Source organism: Lactuca serriola, chromosome 9, assembly GCF_051521515.1.
Source record: "Lactuca serriola cultivar US96UC23 chromosome 9, Lser_US96UC23_V15, whole genome shotgun sequence".
NCBI classification, from domain to species: Eukaryota; Viridiplantae; Streptophyta; class Magnoliopsida; order Asterales; family Asteraceae; genus Lactuca; species Lactuca serriola.
Genome location: NC_136416.1, coordinates 16738340 through 16757749, shown reverse-complemented (window position 1 = coordinate 16757749; position 19410 = coordinate 16738340). Strand labels below are relative to the sequence as shown.

Genomic DNA, 19410 nt, shown 5'->3' with positions numbered 1-19410 from the left:
CAAAAGTTTAGAAATTTATGAGGTGGTTAACAATTAAACAACTCACAGCCTTTGATTTTGAATACACATGGACGTAGTTGGGCTAAAAAGCTAAATTAAATTTGTCAATTCATATATATATATATATATATATATATATATATATATATATATATATTTTATTTCCATCATATATTTCTTTTTTAAAGTTGTTAGTCTTAAGAACCAACCATGTAAGAAAAATTAAACAACAAAGACCATCTATATTCAAAATTCCTCAGGACTTTGTGGTATTTTCTGCCAACAACAAGGACCATTTATGTAATTGTTTTCAAAATAATATGATATAATACTTTTATCTAATAATAATAAAGATAAAATACAAATTTTCATTTTAAGGATTAGGATTAGGATAAGAATATGTTGCTGAGATCATGCCATATGTACCAAAATAATGTGGCTTTGAAAGCAATTCCGAAATTTAATTCTCATGACATTATCGTTTTATAGTTGACAATGTGGTTTTTCATTTAATGTATTTATTTAATTTTATGTGAGGTACCAGTACCACATAAAACACACTCAACTTAACTTATGCATTTGTTTAATTTATACATTCGATTAATAAAATTCAGTCGTCTTTATTTTTGTTTCTACCTCCACCCTCTCTTCAAACCTTATTTTTGCATTTTCTTGTCACCTCCATCTCTATAATCGCTATAAATTGTAATCTGAAAATATATTATTTTTTATAATATTAACATAACATTAAAACCGAAATAAAAGAATTTAAACAAAATCGTTTATATTTATATTCATAAATACTGTAACTGATTGTTCTTTGTACGGTTTGTTTTTAATTAAATTAAAGAAAAATAATAAATAAAAGTTTACCATAAAAATATTGAATCACCGCCAAAATTTGTTAGAAAGGCAAGAAAGCGTTGTCATGTTCCTTCTCACGGATTTGGACGTCAGAATCATCGACTTGAAACACTCCTTGAACAAAAGCCTCAATATCGATCTTATTTACATCCATGCCATCCACATCCACATCCTCATCGGACGTTCCCGGAACAAATGGTGGTCTACTGATTTGTAACAGTCCCTCCCAGTCAACTCCCCGGAAGAAATCGTGGCTTTTGATCTTCGTCGTTGATATTCTCTGTTTCGGATCCTTCACCAGCAACTTTCGAATCAAGTCTCTCAACGGCGTCGGCTCTCCGACGACGTCTGCCGTCTTCGACAGAATTTGGTAAAATGTCTCCTTTCGGTTTATTCCTTTAAACGGCGTCTTCCCGTACAACATTTCGTGCAAAACGACGCCTAAACACCACCAGTCCACCGAGAAATCATGGCCGTTGCCTTGTAGCATTTCAGGCGCAACGTACTCTTCCGTTCCGACGAAGGAGTTTGATTTTGAGAAGGAATGACGAGGCTCGCAGTTCGGTTCTGAGACTGAGTTGTCGACTGACTCGCCGGTGGGATGTACAGATTCCTCCACCGGGATGGCCGGGCGACAACAATTGGAAAAAAATGAAAATCGGTTTTTGTTCTTCGTTGATGGCTCGGATGTCGTCGGTGACGGCGACGGCGACGGCGTGGTTTTCGGTGATCGAGCTTCGCATGGAGGTTTTGGTGATAATTTGGTTGATAGATCGAAATCGACAAGCATTAGGTGTCCGTTTTCCTGAATCATTACATTTTCTGGCTTTAAATCTCTGTAAACGATCCCCAATCCGTGAAGATACTCCAATGCAATCACCAACTCCGCTGCATAAAACCTAAAATCACAAAATCAAAGAGACTACTGTTATATAAACATTTGATTAAAGTTAAACAGCAACTCGAGTAGATTAAATTCGATTCAGTTAGCATCTCCAATCAGGAATCCAAAGTAAAACCTCTGAACAATGCGTTTACAGAGTTGACTCAGAGGAAACAAAATTCACCTGATTATGTCATCGGAAAACATTCTCTCCGTTTGTCTCTTACGAAGGCAATTGAGATCACGCCCGGGACAATAATCAATGGCGTACCCCACGATATTCTCGGTGGATACAACACCACGAAGTTTCGGTAGCAATGGATGCTGTGATAGTCGCAACACCTCCTGCTCAAAGAAAATCTGCTTACTCTCATTACCATCGATATCTGTCTTCTTAACATTCTTCTTAATGGAAGCTCTCAAAATCGTCTTCAAAGCAAACAAATCTCCATTGGACGACTCGTCTTGGACCAGAAACACGACGCCCCTGGCTCCTCGACCTAGCGCCGATAAGACTTTCAATTGCCGGAGGTCTAACACCGGGATTTGATTTTGATCGTCGTCCATGGTGGTTTCAGGTACAGGTACAAACTCTTTTTGTTCTCCAATTTTTCAAAAATTCTCTTCTCCTTGCGATTTTATAGTTAACTGATTGAAATTTTATAATATTTGATCTGGGGATTTGGGGTACGTGATGAAGGGGGTATTGCTTTTTCTTTTTTTCTTGGTGATGAAGCATCAAACACAACACACACTTGGTATGCGAAAGAGAGTTAGTTCGAAAGGGAAATTGCTTAGCTATTACATATGACTCGATTGGTAAACAATAAAAGTGTGTAATAAAAGCGAACACAACCTTTTTTTTTTTCTAGAAGAAAGTAACTTGTCAAAATGCTTATTTGCCTTGTTTCTTTTTATTTACATTTTTTAATATATTAATATAAATCAAATTATTTATTATTTATTTATAAATATGTTAAGAACGTTGCGTTTAGTTTATCAATCACTTTCGATAAAATGCAAACTGGGTCCTGTTAATCCGCCCCACACCCCCCTATATCACACACGCGCTTTTGTGTTTCCCATTTCCTCAATCGCCCTATTTTTTTCTTTTAAATACAAAAACTTTGTTTTACATTTATGGTCCCTTTATTTTTAGATTTTTTCAACTTATTTATAATTATTAACAATATTTTCATTATTCTTTTATAATATATTTACACTTTGTTATTTGATAGTTTTTATAAATTGATTTTTATACATTTATTTTTGTATAATAATTTATTATTTTTTACAACTTGAAAATTTTAAAACTACAAATATATATACATTTTCCATATTTAACGGCTAAATATATATAGTAATAATTATCGTTCTAGTTTTAATGGTTAAATATATATAATAATTATTATTGTTTTAGTTTTATTGTTTAAGAATTTAATGACAACGTTGATTAATTATTTGTAATTGTTTTTTATTTATTATAATATTTATTAAAAAAATAGACTTATATAATTATATATTTAATAATGTTATATATATATATATATATATATATATATATATATATATATATGGTTATGTCAAATGTCAATTCATAGGGGAGGATAAAAAAGGAGAAGAGAGGGGGCTATTTACCTGTTCCCTATGCAAACCGGGTTTTAAAATTTGTGTTTCCGACACTTAGTAGGTTAGGTTAAATGGTATATTTTTTCCTACAAATTTTTTTCTTTTTTTCATGTCATTTCATTATCACATCATTTTTCACATCACGATCATCTCATACTAAATGACCACCTCTTATTTACCTCAAAATATACAACAATGGAATGTTGTATTGTACAATAATATAAAACATGAAAAAAAAATTGTGATGCTTTCTTTTTTTGGTGGGACTGTTTCACCGCATACCAGACGGCAGGGGTGGTTTAACCAGATTTGAGGCTTTAAACGAACAAAAAACTTGGGGCTCTTTCGTTCCAACATTGATTTTGTAATAAAAACAAATATAAAAGTGAAAATTGTCTTTTTTTTTCTATTTAAACTTGCAGTGTTTTAATTAAAATGAGAACTCAAACTTGCAGGATTATTTTAACTCAAAAATACACAACTCAACACAAAAATCAATGAACAAACCCGTATAGTAGTCACATACATAGAAATTGATCAATAGACAATAACCAAAATTCCTTAGACTGCTCATAACACAAGAAGCATTTTCCCTATTTGACTTTCATACCCTAAGTATTTCTATTTAATATGCTAAGAAAAGAAACATTTTAAATAAAATAGTAGTTATAGTCAATTCATGAATCAAATAGAATACCTTGACAAATTCGGTAAACACAAATTCACAAAAACATAATTCACAAGATGTAAACAAATTAAGGTTTACCGCTTTATTTTATCAAATCATATAAATCTTGTAATACCTTGACAAGAAGTAAACAAATTAAGATTCTAGCAACACAAAAAATGAGTGGAAACACTAACTTAAAAAATCAAAAATCAAACAACAACAAAGAAATCGAGAATAAAAGGTATCAAGTGAAAACACATCATGAAAAAAACCGACTATTAACCCTAATAGATAATCAGATAATGGAAAAATCAAGTGAAAAAACACAACACATACCTTAATCATTAGAGAAATTCATCAGTCTTCATAGTAGCCGAGAATGGAGGAGTAGGTCTGGCAATCGTGTCGTGTTCGGGTTGGCGTGTCGCGGGTTGGCGGGTTGACGGGTCAAAATATGTCAACCTAAATACGACTCATTTAAATATATAGGTCACGGGTTGGCGGGTTTGGAACATAAACTCATATATGACCCACCAACCCATTTATTTATATGGGTCACAAGTTGCCGGTTCGTGGGTCAGATTTGGGTTCGTGGGTTAGATTCCAAAAATAAAATTGACAATTAAACATGAATAAATTCTTGATGGTTGATGAAAACATATCCGAATTTTAGACACTTAAGTCTTAAACATCCAAATAAAAATTAGGAACATTCATAGAAACTTGTCCAAACTAAACATTAATACAAACATAGATAATTCAAGTGCTAAAGTAATAGCCACAATTCCCATTTAAACACTTAAGTCTTAATACTTGATACATAAATACATTTAAAAATAAAATAAGTGTTTTATTAAAAATATAAACGGGTTGGCGGGTCAACCCGTTTATTTTTTGAGAAACCCATATATGACCCGTTTAATAAACGGGTTGGTAGGTTGGCGGGTTAGCGGGTTGGTGGGTTGAAAAACTCAACCCAAACTCATTTATTTCGTGTCGTGTCGCGGGTCGTGTCGCGTGTCGTGTCGAGAATTGTCAGCCCTATGGAGGAGTAAGAAGAACATAAGTTATTTCAGCGGTTTAACCTTTCTTTCGGTGTTTAGCAGTTCAAGAATCAAGATTGAAGTAGCCTATCAATCAGAGATTTAGCCCGCAAGAATGGAGAAAAAAGGAAGAAGTGTGATCGTCGCTTTTGATTTGAGGCATTTGAGGAGTCGTATTTGTATCAATGAATGCAGAAGCCGAGAAGAGAAATATGGAATCAACATTAGAGGATTTGGATTAAATGCCCCCCCCCCCCCCTAAAAAATGGGGCCCTAAGCCCTAATTTACTTATATTTTTAATACATTAAGCCGGCCCTGCCAGACGGTATGGTGTTCACCGCACCAGCATTATGCCGGTTCACCTTACTATTGTATAAGGTGTTGGTATACCTTATGGCCTTAGATAAACTTTGAGCGATATTATGTCAAAGTCAATATGCTTCTAAAACTCAGAATTCATGTTTAACGTAATGTTAAACATTATATAATATATAAACTCATTTATAAAATTTTCTAACGTATTGACGGATGATGAAGAAAATAAAAAGAGAATGTCAAATAAAATATTGAAGAACTACGATCTATTTTCTAACATAATATATACGCAATAAATATGATCGTTTTACTAACAAATTTGCTTGCTTTATGTGGACTTTTTTTTTTCCTTCTGGGTATCACAAAATAACCAAATTATTTTGGAAATAACAACCCATTTTGAAAGTAGCCATTTCGGAAATCAATTATATATAGTTTTTTTTCTTGTTTACATCAAACATTTTAAAAATTCTTCCAACCTTTAAAAGTAGAAATCCTTTTAATATCGCTTATTTCAACTAAATAACATCCTTTATGCCTTTGTTTAGCTTTTTTTGCTTTGTTTTTTTAACTTAGGTCAAACGACATAAATGCCTTTTAGTTTTCAAAAAATATCGGTTTTATCTTTGGACATGTTTTAGTTCGAGTAAAGCCGGATGTTTTGTTCATTTATATACTTTTAGCCCGTTTTCAGGTCACCTACCGTAGGTCTGACAATTCTCGACATGACCCACGACATGACCCGCGATACGACATGAAATAAACGGGTTTGGGTTGAGTTTTTCAACCCGCCAACCAGTCAACCCGTTTATTAAACAGGTCATAAATGAGTTTCTCAAAAAATATATGGGTTGACCCGCCAACCCGTTTAGAATTTAATTAAAAAAAATTATATACTTTTTAAATGTATTATGTATAGTTTATACTTTATACTAGGATAGGATACCTATATCATTCATCATTTGACATTTGGTGTTTGTTTTAAATAATCTCAGTATCTCACAAACAAAATCGAATAAGTCATCTCTCGCTCTCCCCTCTGTGATGAATGACAAAACGAACTCACGAAGAACGACGACATGAATGACTGAATCATTATTGAATGACATCGACGCTTGAACGTGACTGGTGAACGCACAACGCAGTAGGCAATCGATTTGCTGCGTACGGACACACGAACCCAAATCTGACTCACGAACCCGCCAACCTGTGAACCCTTATAAATAAGTGGGTTCATAGGTCATATATGAGTTTATGTTCGAAACCCGCCAACCCGTGACATGTATAGTTAAATGGGTCGTGTTCGGGTTGGTATATTTGGACCCGCCAACTCGAACACGACACGATTGTCAGACCTAAACATCGATTACTTGATGCCAGTAAAACTCTTAAATTTTCAAAAAAAAAATCAAATTTACCCCTAAGATTTTAAAAAATGTTCAGATTTACTCTTACTTTGATTATTATTATTATTATTATTATTATTATTATTATTATTATTATTATTATATGTTTAATATATTTATAAATGTATAAAAATATTCTATACATACATTTTTAAATGAGTTTCTAAATGTATAAAATATTTTTATAGATTTAAAAATACATTTATATATATATATATATATATATATATATATATATATATATATATATATATATTGTAACACCTCAAATTTTAGACCAAAATTTTCATTTTTAATTTACCAAAACAAGTTTCACAAACTAAGTTATCGACCACATAATTATCCAAACAACCAATTTCTTAAAATATAAGAGTTCATAAATTGTCCCAGTAGTAAATCCCCCAACGAGTGTGTACAATAAGTCTTTCACATTACTGTGGTCCTCAGAAGTACATGCCACATATAAATCAACAACTATAAGCATGAAGCTTGGTGAGCTCCCTAAAATACCACATACATCACAACATAAATAAACAACTATGTGTTATCAGCAAGCCTAGGGACTATCAGCAGTCCCAATGGGCTAACAGCACTTCTTGTGGGTTATCAACAACTCTAGAGACTATCACCAGTCTCAGTCACATAATAACAACATAACATAATAATAACAACTAGACCCAGCAGGTCATCACAAATACAACTATTCTACCACACATGTAAGAATAAGTGAGGGGACTCACTTAATACTGACGACAAGTGAACCTCACATCGAACTGCAGGAACTAAATTTCGCCTAATCATCAAAATAATTACCCCCTAATTAGTAATTAAGATCCAAAACTCAGCTCGCCAGACCAATCCCACAACTAATTCCTCTAATGGCGAAAAGACCTTTTTGCCCTTCCATGACCCAAAACCCTAAATCTTGACCAAATGTCAAAAGTCAATAAAAGTCAACTGCCCAGCGAGTACGCTAGGCAAACCTCTTCTTACGCGGGGCATACAACTCGAACAGTGTATGGTCGGGATCGGAATTGGCTACGTGGGGCCTAGCCAAAAGTACGCACGATGTGCTCCGTTTGCTTCCACTTTCACCCACTTTGTGTCCTAATCCCTTAAGACAACTAACCCAACCATAGATCTGACCATTCTAAGATGTCTTATTCCATAAAGTCACCGATTTTAAGCCTTTACATTGCTAGAAAAGTCCCAATGCAACAAACTTAAACTTCCAACACTTTCTAAGCTACTTTACTTATGCATGAGCCATATGAATTGATCAAACAATCATTTTTATGATTCTACAAGTCCTATAGTGCATGAAAGGATAGTTACAAACCCCTGGAGTGCTCCAAACTCATAAAGGTCCAATTTTTGGGACAAAAGTTCATAAAACTTCAACCATATAGATCTAATGGAAAACTTATCAAGGTATAAACTTTATACCTGGAAATGATGAACGAAGAGGAAAAGTTTCTGGATCTGCAAGCTTGCTAGCACCACTCCTTCTTCTCTAGTCTCCTTCTTAAACTAAATGCACCAAAAACACTCAATTAGCTTGCAAAACTCACACAAGCAACTCAAAATATGAATTAGGGTTTAGATAGGGTATGCTGGCTGACAAGGATGATCAAACGCGGACATAATGTTGTTTAAATAGGGAGCAACCCTTAAGATTAGAGTTTGGAGTCTAGGCTAGTACGCTCGGCGTACCACATGCACGCCCAACGTACTAGCGGATCATCCTCAATTCCATGTTGCATGAGTACGCTACGCGTACTCTTAAGTACGCCCTGCGTACGACCACAATCACAACCCTTTTTCCTTAAGGGACCAATTGTGCAACTTTTGATAAAGACACAAGAAATAATAAAAATACATGATATTTGGATGTTATATATATATATATATATATATATATATATATATCGTACAAAAACATATTGTATATATACAAATATATAAATATCTATTTATAAGATTTAAATTATATAAAAGATATAATTATATCCATTTTTTGTACATATTACTAAGCATAAATATGTACTTATTTCATAGTTATATATATACGATATGTATTTATACATATTTATATAGTAAAATACAATAAACGAAACATAATTTTTAATTCTTTGGATGATACATCAACCAACACAAAAAATGGCGTTTGCTTAATAAGTATAAATATGTATTTATTTAATATTTATATGTATAAGATAGTTTTTATACAAAATAAATACATATTTATATCTATTAAATACAATTAAGAAGAAATAAAACATATTTGTGCATATAAAAATATTTTTATTTGTACATATGGTATACATATAAATATGAAATAAATACATTTTTATACTTAGTAATATATATATATATATATATATATATATATATATATATATATATTTTCATACAATATAAACCTTATAAATATGTATTTTTATATTTATATGTATACAATATGTTTTTATATTATATATATATATATATATATATATATATATATATTTATACCTACTAAACACAAATACATATATTTTAAATATATAAATACGATCTTAATGGAATACGCTTTCAAATGTATATAAATAGTAAATGCAAGTGCACATATTTAAAAAATGTATTTATATTTTTTAAATTGTTTTTAAACATTTGAAAAAGTATATATAAAATAATTTTATACATTTAAAAACGTAATAATAATAATAATAATAATAATAATAATAATAATAATAATAATAGTAATAATAATAATAATAATAATAATAATAATTATTATTATTATTATAATTATAATAATAATCAAACCAAATATTTTAAAAACATAAGGGTAAATCCGAACATTTTTAAAAACTTAAGTGCTTTACTGGCATTAGGTAACCTGGAAAACGGCTAAAATGATATAAATGAACAAATTAAATTAAACTTACAAATTTACTAAACCTAAAACATGCCGAAGATAAAACCATCATTTTTTGAAAACTTAAGGGCTTTTTATATCATTTGTCCTTTAACTTATTGTTCAATTTTAGTAAACAATAAAAAAAAAAATTAATCCGGACTTGAAATAAGTTATTTTTCTTATCCGAAATAAATAGGGTGAAATTTGAAATCGGAATTTTGAACCGAAATTTAATTCTTTTTAGTTATAAAAGTTTGACAAAATTGCAAAAATAGTCGATGTGGTTAGCTCAAAATTGTCATTTTGGTTCAAAAAGTTTTGGACTTGCACCATTTGTCCAAAACTTTCATTTTGTTGCGGTTTTGGTCCATTTTTTTAAATATTAAAAATGACGGATTTACCCATTACAATTTCAATTTCCATTTTCCTTTTATTACAATAATTAAACAAAAAGCTAAAACAAAATACCACCTAACCCCATTCCATACCCCTATATCTCCATCTTGAATCTCATATCCTTCTTTATGATTTTCAATAAAAGAAAATATCCTCACCATCACTAACTTCCGGCTGAGAAGGTTCTGAGGGCCGCCATTTGTTACCTGATACAACAACATCACCGTCCACCTATCACTTTACATCACATGAGCCTTCTTATCTGCAAGGTACATCACTTAACACCACCATCACCGGTCAACATCACAACCACCACCAGAAGTTGCTATTGTCGTTGTCAGAAAAAGAAAAAGATAATGAGAGAGACGAAGAGAGGCACATACGAAACAAGGGACTGCAAACCCTAAACCACCTCACAAAGGCATAAAAACCCCAAGGATTTGATATTTTTTCGATGCCACCTTCATCGGAGCAACAAATATGGATATGTTCTTCGTTCCACATAGATCGAGGATAGGTTTTAAAGATGCGACGTTGGTGCTGGAAACTCAAGCCACAAACATAATTGTCGTTCTCGCTTCACCCCTTCTCGCCGGTGATGAACAGATGTCGTTGTCGTTCTTTCTTTACCCTTTCAACGTCTTTCTCACCGGAAAAACAAAGACGTGTGAAGGTGGTGACACATATCTGGACAAGTTTCCTAGAGTCTGTATAGGCGGCAATCGCGACAACTTCGTCTCTCTTCGTTTTCACTTCACCCCTTCACAATAGAGATCAAAAACCATCATCGGATGTTCAGATCTACGTCGACTACGACGGTGGTTCAAATCTACATCAACAACGACAATGGTTAGATAAAAATCGTGGCATCGATGCTGTTAGCAACCGTTGGTGGTGGTGGTACTTTTTCAGTGTTAAAATCAAACGGAAGTAGAAGATGGGTATTGTAGAGAAAGAGGAGTTGGTGTGTGTATTTTTTTTTTCCTTTTTTGGATTTTTGTAATAAAAAATAAGTACAAAGAAAAAACTTGTTATTTAAAAGAAAAATTAAAACAAATTGGACCAAACTTAAAAAAAAAATCAAAACTTTTAACAAATAATGTTAGTCTAAAATTTTTTGAACAAAAATAATAATTTTCGACCTACCGTATACCATTTTTCGCAATTTTGTCCAAAAATAAACTTATATGGATATCGAGCGGCAAATGGGCCTGAGAGTTTTGACGGATCATCCCAAGTACCAACCCCAATTAACTTGACTTATCATTCCAATTGGCAAATGGGCCTCAGAGTTTTGTCAATTCATCCCAAGTAGTAAAGTACCAGCCCCAGTTAGATTGACTTTTCATTCTATGAAAGAGACTTGACTTTTCATTCTATGGATTTGTATATCATGAAATCATAGTTTGATTAATTATCTATTCATTTTATAAAAAACAGCTAATACTCAATAGTGCTTTATTTTCCGATATGTATGTGTAGATAAAATAACAAAATAATACTTTTTTCTATAATAATAAACACCAAAATCTTACATAATCAGTAAAGGATTGTTACTTGTATATGCTACTGCTTCAAGACAATAAATAAATCACAAAATTATTAGATGCATTATTTTCTAAAAAACCAGAAAATAATCAAATTTCCAACTACAAATGTATTTTACAAGAAAAAACATTTACATAGGTCGTATTATGCTAACATGTTCCATATGATTACAAAATTAGAAAAACATGCTACATTAAAAATATTGTTTTTTACAAGAAGTATTTTGCAAGAATCGTATTTACAGAAAAGAATGTCATTACAAGTATACGATTATAAAATCTAATCATATTTTCAGAAAATAATATCATTACAAATATACGATTATAAAATCAAATTCTATTTTTGAAAAAGAATGTGATTACAAGTATACGATAATAAAATCAAATCATACTTTTAGAAAAGAGTGCTACTCATGCTATTTATTTAAAAAAAATGATTACAAAAGAATACATGTTCTAATTTGATGGATCGATTACAGAAGGCTACAAATGTAGAAAGGGAAAATGATGATGGTGGAATCAATCTTTGTGGTGGCTAATTTCAGAAGGCGGAGTTGGTTGGTGGGTTAACGTTGGAGGTGTAACGCCTCAAAATTTAAGACAAAATTTTCATTTCTAATTATCAAAATATTACTCATAAATTCCAGTCATCACAAAAATTATACGTTATTATCAAACAATATCAGAGCATCCCAAAATCCACAAATCTCCATAAGCCGACGGATGTGTACAATCGTGTCTTCGCCTTCCCGGAATCTATAGAAGTACCTGAAACACATTTAACTCAACACGGTAAGCATGAAGCTTAGTGAGTTCCCCAAAATACCACACACAAATAATTAGCCTCTCATGGATATATTTCGATAAGGACCCTCTGGTCATGTGTCTCAGTGAAGACCCTCCGGTCTCATGGCTCGGTTTGGACCCTCCAATCTTGTATCTCAGTGAAGAGCCTCCGGTCTCACAACTTGATTTGGACCCTCTGGTCCTATCTTAGTGAAGACCCTCCTGTCTCATAACTCGGTTTAGACCGTCTGGTCCTATCTCAATAAATACATAGAATAATATACAACATAAATCACAAAAAATAATGCATAATATCACATATCTCAGTATAAGCACATAAGACCCTCCAGTCAATAACACAGATAAGACCCTTCGATCGTACAATAAATATCACTCACGTAAGTATAGTGAGAAGACTCACCTCAACTGCTATGCGAGAAACCATACACTGTCGTTGCTGCTACATAGTACATACTGACTCCTAAACTGGGCCAAAACAACTTAACACTATAATCAAAGACTATACAAGGCTACACCCCAACACTATGCCCCATAGATGGCCCAACTAACCAGGCCCACTATTGACCCAACTCATTGAGCCCACCAAGGCCCAAGACCAAAAAGATCCACAAAGGTTCACTAATTGCCCAATTTTCCAAATTAGGCCCAAAACCTTACTTAGGCCTTACCCTAAAGCCCACGACTTGACTCTAATCCAAAACACCCTTTCTCAGATGACCCAACCAGGCACCAGCAATCGGACCCACGAAGACATCCCAAACCGAAGCCCAAATATACAAATCCACTCAGACAGAGTACGCAAGGCGTACTCGGTGGTACACTGCGCGTACTCGCTTAATGGTTTGTACGATGCGCGTACTGGCTTGTACGCCCAACGTACTTACCTCTTAAACCCACTTTTCCATTAAGCACTTAATGCTTTAAGCCATAAGTCCAAACTACATATCTGAGTCCCAAATAATGTTTAAACCCATAAAGTCACTTGCTTGGTGACTTTGCATGCCCTACATAAGCCCACACTCCAAAAATGGCATTCTACTTCCATGAAAATGGTTTTAACTCTTGCATGAAACCATTAAGACTTCCAATATGACAACTTTATGATTCTAGGTCCCATATAACACTGATAGGGGCAACTCTAAGCTCCAAAAACGACATGGACTCAAGGGACTTCATCGATGGGACTAAAAGAGTCCATAATCCCAAAAGAGATCTAAGAAAATAACCACCAAGTTTGAGACTTTATACCTCAAATGAGAGCCAAAGGTTGATGAGGTTTTGGATCTAAAAGTTTTAGCTTCTTCAATGAATCTTCAAGAGTGAGCACCTTCTTCAAAATCACCAAAACACTCTTCTAATGGTCTTCTAAGCTCCAAGAACACACAAGAAGGATTAGGGTTTCGTGAAAGTTGTCCAATGGTGAGGGGGAGGCTGATCTTTGAGGCATTATGTTCTTTATATAATGTTCATCCCTAAAATTAGGGTTTTTCATTCTGACCCTCGTACGCCTCTCGTATCTTCTTGTACGCCCCGAATACGAGGCCACGCACCCCGACCCAAACCTCGCACCTACGCTGCGCTTTCTTCCCAACTACGCCTCGCGTAGACCTTTTCTCCTCGTACGCCCTGCATATCACTCGGTACACCCCGCGTAATAGGGTTTTCTCCCAAACCCTAACTTTTCCGAATGCCATAACTCACTCGATACAACTCTGATCTCGACCATCCATATATTCATAGAAAGGCATCGAGACGCTCAACACTATTATCAATTCATAGTTGCTATTAGATATCCCGAATCTAAAATCCATTTCCCATAAATCCCAATCGACAGATTATCGAAATACCCTTTTTGCTCCAAGTCAAAACCGAATACCCAAAACATCCAATATAGAATCCACCTCCAAATGAGCCCAATAACTAACTTTTTCAAGGATCCTAACCCTGTTAATACCCAAACCTTGATCACTATTTCGAAATGAAAACGACTTGAAAACAGGATGTTACAAGAGGGATGTTAGATTTTGTTAATTGCTTACCGTGAAATACAGATGAACTTGAAAAGCAAAAAGATTGATTTGGTATGGAAATGCGGGTGAGAAGAGATATGGGTGATGAGTTTTGGTGGGTGGGGTTGTAGTTAAGTTTGTAGCTCACGATAGTATGGAGGCTAATCAAGGGTGGAAGGAAATATATGAGGCGCAATATCAAGGAGGAAGTAAGGTTTTTATTAAAAAAATTGTCACAAATTTAATCCATGTAGTTTAACTCAACGGAGTGCCTCAGCAAGGAGGGTGGAAAACCCATGACAAACTCAACACACACCGCCCCATGGCGGTATGTCGAGCTCTTCAAGGTGAAACAACATTTGAATGCCGATGAGAGAGGAGAAGGTAACAACTATTATTTTTTTTTCAATTTTAAACCATTATAAATAGTGACCCAAACCTACCAAATCACTCTACCGATGGGTTTTGAGCATAACAACAAAACCAACATAGATGAGAGTAGGGTCGATTGTGCACTAGCTCTCAGCTCCGACCTCCAAACCCACTTGTAATCACCATCTTCATGTATATTTGTAATGAGAAAATTATGGTTACTATCAAGGGCTGCCAATATCGGAAACACATATCCCAAAGACTCATTTCTAATCCACACCTCCTTCCAGAAAAAGGGTATTTCTACCATCACCAACCATTTTCTTCAAAGTAGACAAAGGAATAGTTTGCATATGATAAGGATTCAAAATCGAATTCACAATAGAAGACCAAACCCCTGTGACTAAGTCGACCACTTTAATTAAAACTTGCATTCTACTCGTGTATAGATCTAATAATTTGTAGCCATAAAGTATTTGAATTATTCACCAACATCCATCTCTATTTTAACAACATAGCTTGATTAAAAGCAACCAAGCTGCCAACTCCCAAATCTCCATTTATTTTAGAGGCTAAAATCAACTTCCATTTAACCCACATAATTCTTATTTCATCATGATCTATCCCTCAAAGGAATTTAGCTCTAGAAGACTCGAGAATCTCCATAACTTTAACTAGCATCTTAAAAATTGAGAAATAATAAATTCCTAATGAAAATGTACCGAACAATTTATAGTGTACCTCCCTCATATTGAAAGCATTTTAGCTTTACAACTAGTCACTTTAGCTCTAAATTTGTCAAATACAGGCTCCTAACTTTTAGTACGATACATATTTAGATTAACCAGGGCATCTAGATATTAAAAAAAATCAAGAATACTAATATTAACCTACATGTCCAAAATAGCATGACGTGTATGTTTTTTGGCAAAATTGATATGACGATGAGGTCATATGGATGCCAAAAAACTGATGTGCCAAAATGACAAACATAACACTACTCCCTGAGGTCTTAAAGGATGAGAGGGTCACCACTAACATACCAAAATATCTTCCTTGAGTTTATGTCTAACGACATTGACGAGATGAAGTTATGGTGTGGGACCAAATCTCGTAACAATTTCAAATCAAATAACGACATGGTATTACTATTTCCTATAATTGTCCTAAAAATAAGATTTTTATAAACAATTAAGGGTGTGTTTGGGTTAGATTTTTTATCACCAAAGTAATTTTTCAGAAAAATGCTTATTAACTTATGACTTTTAGGAAAAACTGATTTTAAAAAGTGTTTGAATAAAAAAGTTGATTTTTAAGAATAAAATTACTAAAAAGCTAGGATTTTTCAGCTTTTTAAAAACTTTATCTTTTCCTATCGAAAAAATTATTTTAAAAAACGTTTTTTTAAATACATAAACACTTTTTAACTTATTAGTTTTTAAAAAAATTAAAAAACTAATAAACCATTTTCAAAAGCTATCCCAAACACCCACTAAAAATAAATATAATTTTATCTATACAATACTATAGATAGATTATGAGATAAACGCCTTTTCAAAAAATTTGGGGACATAATTAGATAATAATTATATATAAAAAGTCAACTTAACACATAGGAGTCAATAAACTCATGCAAAATTTACCTTCCCCCATTTCCCGTATTATGCACCCCTAAATCTCGTATTATACACCCCTGAATCCATCCCCAAAAATACCAATTGACTTGTCGTTTACACATACACATACACTGTGGATTATCCATAGCCAACGAAACCAGAGGCCCCTCACCCCTTTGCTGTCTGCGCCACAAATCCCCAAACCCTCCATCTTCATCTTCATCTTCATCTTCATCTTCACGTCACATGCCGTGTTGAATCGGAACCACCTTTATTGCAGACAGACCATGGTGGTGCCGACGGTGGTGCTCATCACTCACTTCATCACAACGACACTAGTTTGCTTCTCTTGATATCAATTGATTGATTGATTTATAATGGAAGCCGCACAGGGACGTCGTTTGTCCGTCATCGCTTCTCATCTTCGCCAAATTCCCATTCCACCAACTACGACCAATGTTTCTTCATCTATTGTCTCGCCCTCTCATTGCAATTCCTCAGATTCTGAGAAGCTGCGCAATCTCGAGGCTGATTGTGTTTTCTGTAAGATTATTCGAGGCGACGCACCTGCTTTAAAGGTATACCTGATTTCGGATTTCGTCTTTGATTTGGCTCCGAGTTGGATTTTTAGCTGTTTTCGAATCATGCATTATGTATGATATGCTTGATCGAGTTACTTGATGAATTATCTTATTCCTCTGTGTTTGTTTAAATGCCCAAATTTGGAGCAAACATGGACCTTAGATTTCTCACTACTCATTGGGATTATCATAAAACCTTTGCAACAGCCATTAATCAACAGGCCTATTTAGATAACAAAGAATCATGTATTTAGGGTTTCAAGCAAATCAAAATCGTATCTGTTGAAGTGATCAATTTTGTAACAATTTCTGTTAGGTCTAGTAGTCTCTAGTAAGCAAAGCATGTGACAAATGACTTGCACGCAAAGGGCCTCTCTCACATGGTATCTAACTCAGCAGTTTCTCTGCCATTTTCGTGAGCTTTCATAACTTATTTTCTTTATGGAGTTGCTTTTCACATGATTCTTGAATCCATGGAAATTTTCCCTCATGGTTGTCATAGTTTTACACAAGTGGTTTCATTTAACTTTAATGTTTCATACATAGTTTGTATGTCTAGAATCTAGATTAACATAATTTATAATGATCAACATGATATCAACTTTCTTATTGTCATTCAATTTCATCTGCTTGCAGCTATACGAAGATGATACATGCCTATGCTTTTTGGATACAAATCCTGTTAGCCCTGGGTAAGGTATCATATCTATAATATACCATTAAAATTCATTGCATCATTATATGTACAAGATTTGTTTATAAAAGGTTTTACATTTTCATATAACAATATGATATTTTGCCCCAAGTAATTTTTTTTATCCATCTTATCAGGCACTCTCTTATTATTCCAAGAAGCCATTTTCCATCTCTGGTAGCAACTCCTCCATCTGTAAGTTCTTACTTTACAGATAACAAATTTTGAGAAAAAGTTTAAAAAATGTTAAAATGATTTGGTAATTGTGCAGGTGGTAGCTGCCATGTGCTCCAAAGTCCCTTATATTAGCAAGGCAGTTATGAAAGCCACTGGTTCTGGTAATGTTTTTGTAAAATAATAATTAAAAAAACAAAGAATATGAGCAAATTTCTAGATTATTCCCTAAATATTAATTGACATTTTCAGATTCTTTCAACTTGTTGGTGAACAATGGTGTGGATGCAGGCCAAGTTATATTTCATGTAAGTATCAAGAACTGATAAATACTAAATAGTTAAACAAAATAAAATTTATTTTTTCTTTATTATTTTATAAAATGTGTAAGAAACTGATGAATGATCTTGTTGTTGTTGTTGTTGATTTAGACACACATTCATATAATACCTCGTAGGGCACGAGATTGCTTATGGGCTTCTGAGGTATATTATTATTATTATTTTAAAAAAAATAATAATAAGATTACAAAGTTTGTAAATGAATTTAAATGTGATGTTGTTATTGATTACAGAGCTTGAAGAGGCATCCATTGAAGGTAGACAAGGAAGCTATGCATCTTGTTAATGGCATTAGACAAGAATTGTCATTTGTGGATGGATTTGAAGATAGCAGTAGTAAAGATCATGGAACCACTCTCATTGGAAGCTGATATCAGGTTTGATTGGATTCAGTTATTGTAATTTTATCAAAACATTTGCAATATTTTTTTGGTTTGGTTTGTTTTTATTTTTTTTTAAAGTTGGTTGATGGTTTGGAGTATAAGGAGTTTTGCACCTTGTTTCATCTTTGTTCATAGTTGTGTTTTATAATCAGTTTATTATATTGAAAGTTTTATAGATAGAGAGTGATTCATGATTCATCCTTTCTGAAACGCAACATACAAGTCTTTTGTATGATGAATAACTTCAATTTTGAATGAGGGCATAAAAGGTTCCCTTTTGGCAATGAACACGGCAATAAAACTTTATGTAGTTGAAGGAAAGGACCTTTTGTCACAACAAAGCCTAAACATACATAGGGACTCAATTGTAACATAAAACATGAACCGAAAGTGCAAAAGCTTTAAAGATATCTAGTAGTTTCCAAATCCATCACGGTTGGTCCTTTTGATTGTTAACATCAAAGGACCTCCATTAATTATGGGTAAAATGGTCATTTTATCTTTACATTGTCCTTTTCCGATTTTTGTCATTTTATTTATTTATGTTAACTAGAATAAATTTTTATAATTTTTTTTAGAGTAAGTTAGACAAATCATCTCTCCTACAATGCCAAAATGTATGTTCAATCTATGTTTTCAAAACTTAATTCAGACTGTTCTTTAAATTGTAAAAAGTTGCACATTATCTGAACAACATAAAATGACTGTATTTCCTTTTTCAAATTCTTTTTTTAAAATTCTTTTTAATGTTTCTGATTAATTTTAGTTATTAAAAAA

At 33.3% G+C, this 19410-nt stretch overlaps 2 protein-coding genes and 1 long non-coding RNA gene across 3 annotated transcripts; 2 read left to right on the top strand and 1 right to left on the bottom strand.

Moving 5' to 3' along the window:
* Positions 1 to 501: 501 nt before the first annotated feature.
* On the bottom strand, positions 502 to 2528 carry LOC145074342 (serine/threonine-protein kinase OXI1-like). The gene is made up of 3 exons (XM_079020737.1): positions 1932 to 2528; positions 874 to 1763; positions 502 to 710 (listed from the first exon to the last, which is right to left on the bottom strand). The coding sequence occupies exons 1-2, from the start codon at positions 2312 to 2314 to the stop codon at positions 905 to 907; spliced, it is 1242 nt and encodes a 413-aa protein (XP_078876863.1). The 5' UTR covers positions 2315 to 2528; the 3' UTR covers positions 502 to 710; positions 874 to 904.
* Positions 2237 to 2709, top strand: LOC145074343 (uncharacterized). The gene is made up of 2 exons (XR_013691805.1): positions 2237 to 2331; positions 2448 to 2709. It is a non-coding gene; the product is annotated as an uncharacterized LOC145074343 (long non-coding RNA).
* Positions 2710 to 16645: 13936 nt separating this feature from the next.
* Positions 16646 to 18808, top strand: HINT3 (histidine triad nucleotide-binding 3). Its single transcript, XM_079020694.1, has 7 exons — positions 16646 to 17038; positions 17678 to 17733; positions 17873 to 17930; positions 18007 to 18073; positions 18162 to 18217; positions 18341 to 18394; positions 18484 to 18808. The coding sequence occupies exons 1-7, from the start codon at positions 16838 to 16840 to the stop codon at positions 18619 to 18621; spliced, it is 630 nt and encodes a 209-aa protein (XP_078876820.1). The 5' UTR covers positions 16646 to 16837; the 3' UTR covers positions 18622 to 18808.
* The last annotated feature ends 602 nt before the right edge of the window (positions 18809 to 19410 follow it).

What these genes read in the sequence shown, in the direction of transcription:
- LOC145074342 (XM_079020737.1), bottom strand. Translation starts at nt 2,314, where the DNA reads ATGGACGACGATCAAAATCAAATCCCGGTGTTAGACCTCCGGCAATTG. An exon ending in TTTTCCGATGACATAATCAG is followed by an intron (nt 1,764 to 1,931) that starts GTGAATTTTGTT and finishes TTGTGATTTTAG; the next exon opens with GTTTTATGCAGCGGAGTTGG.
- HINT3 (XM_079020694.1), top strand. Translation starts at nt 16,838, where the DNA reads ATGGAAGCCGCACAGGGACGTCGTTTGTCCGTCATCGCTTCTCATCTT. An exon ending in ACAAATCCTGTTAGCCCTGG is followed by an intron (nt 17,734 to 17,872) that starts GTAAGGTATCAT and finishes CCATCTTATCAG; the next exon opens with GCACTCTCTTATTATTCCAA. An exon ending in ATTGCTTATGGGCTTCTGAG is followed by an intron (nt 18,395 to 18,483) that starts GTATATTATTAT and finishes TATTGATTACAG; the next exon opens with AGCTTGAAGAGGCATCCATT.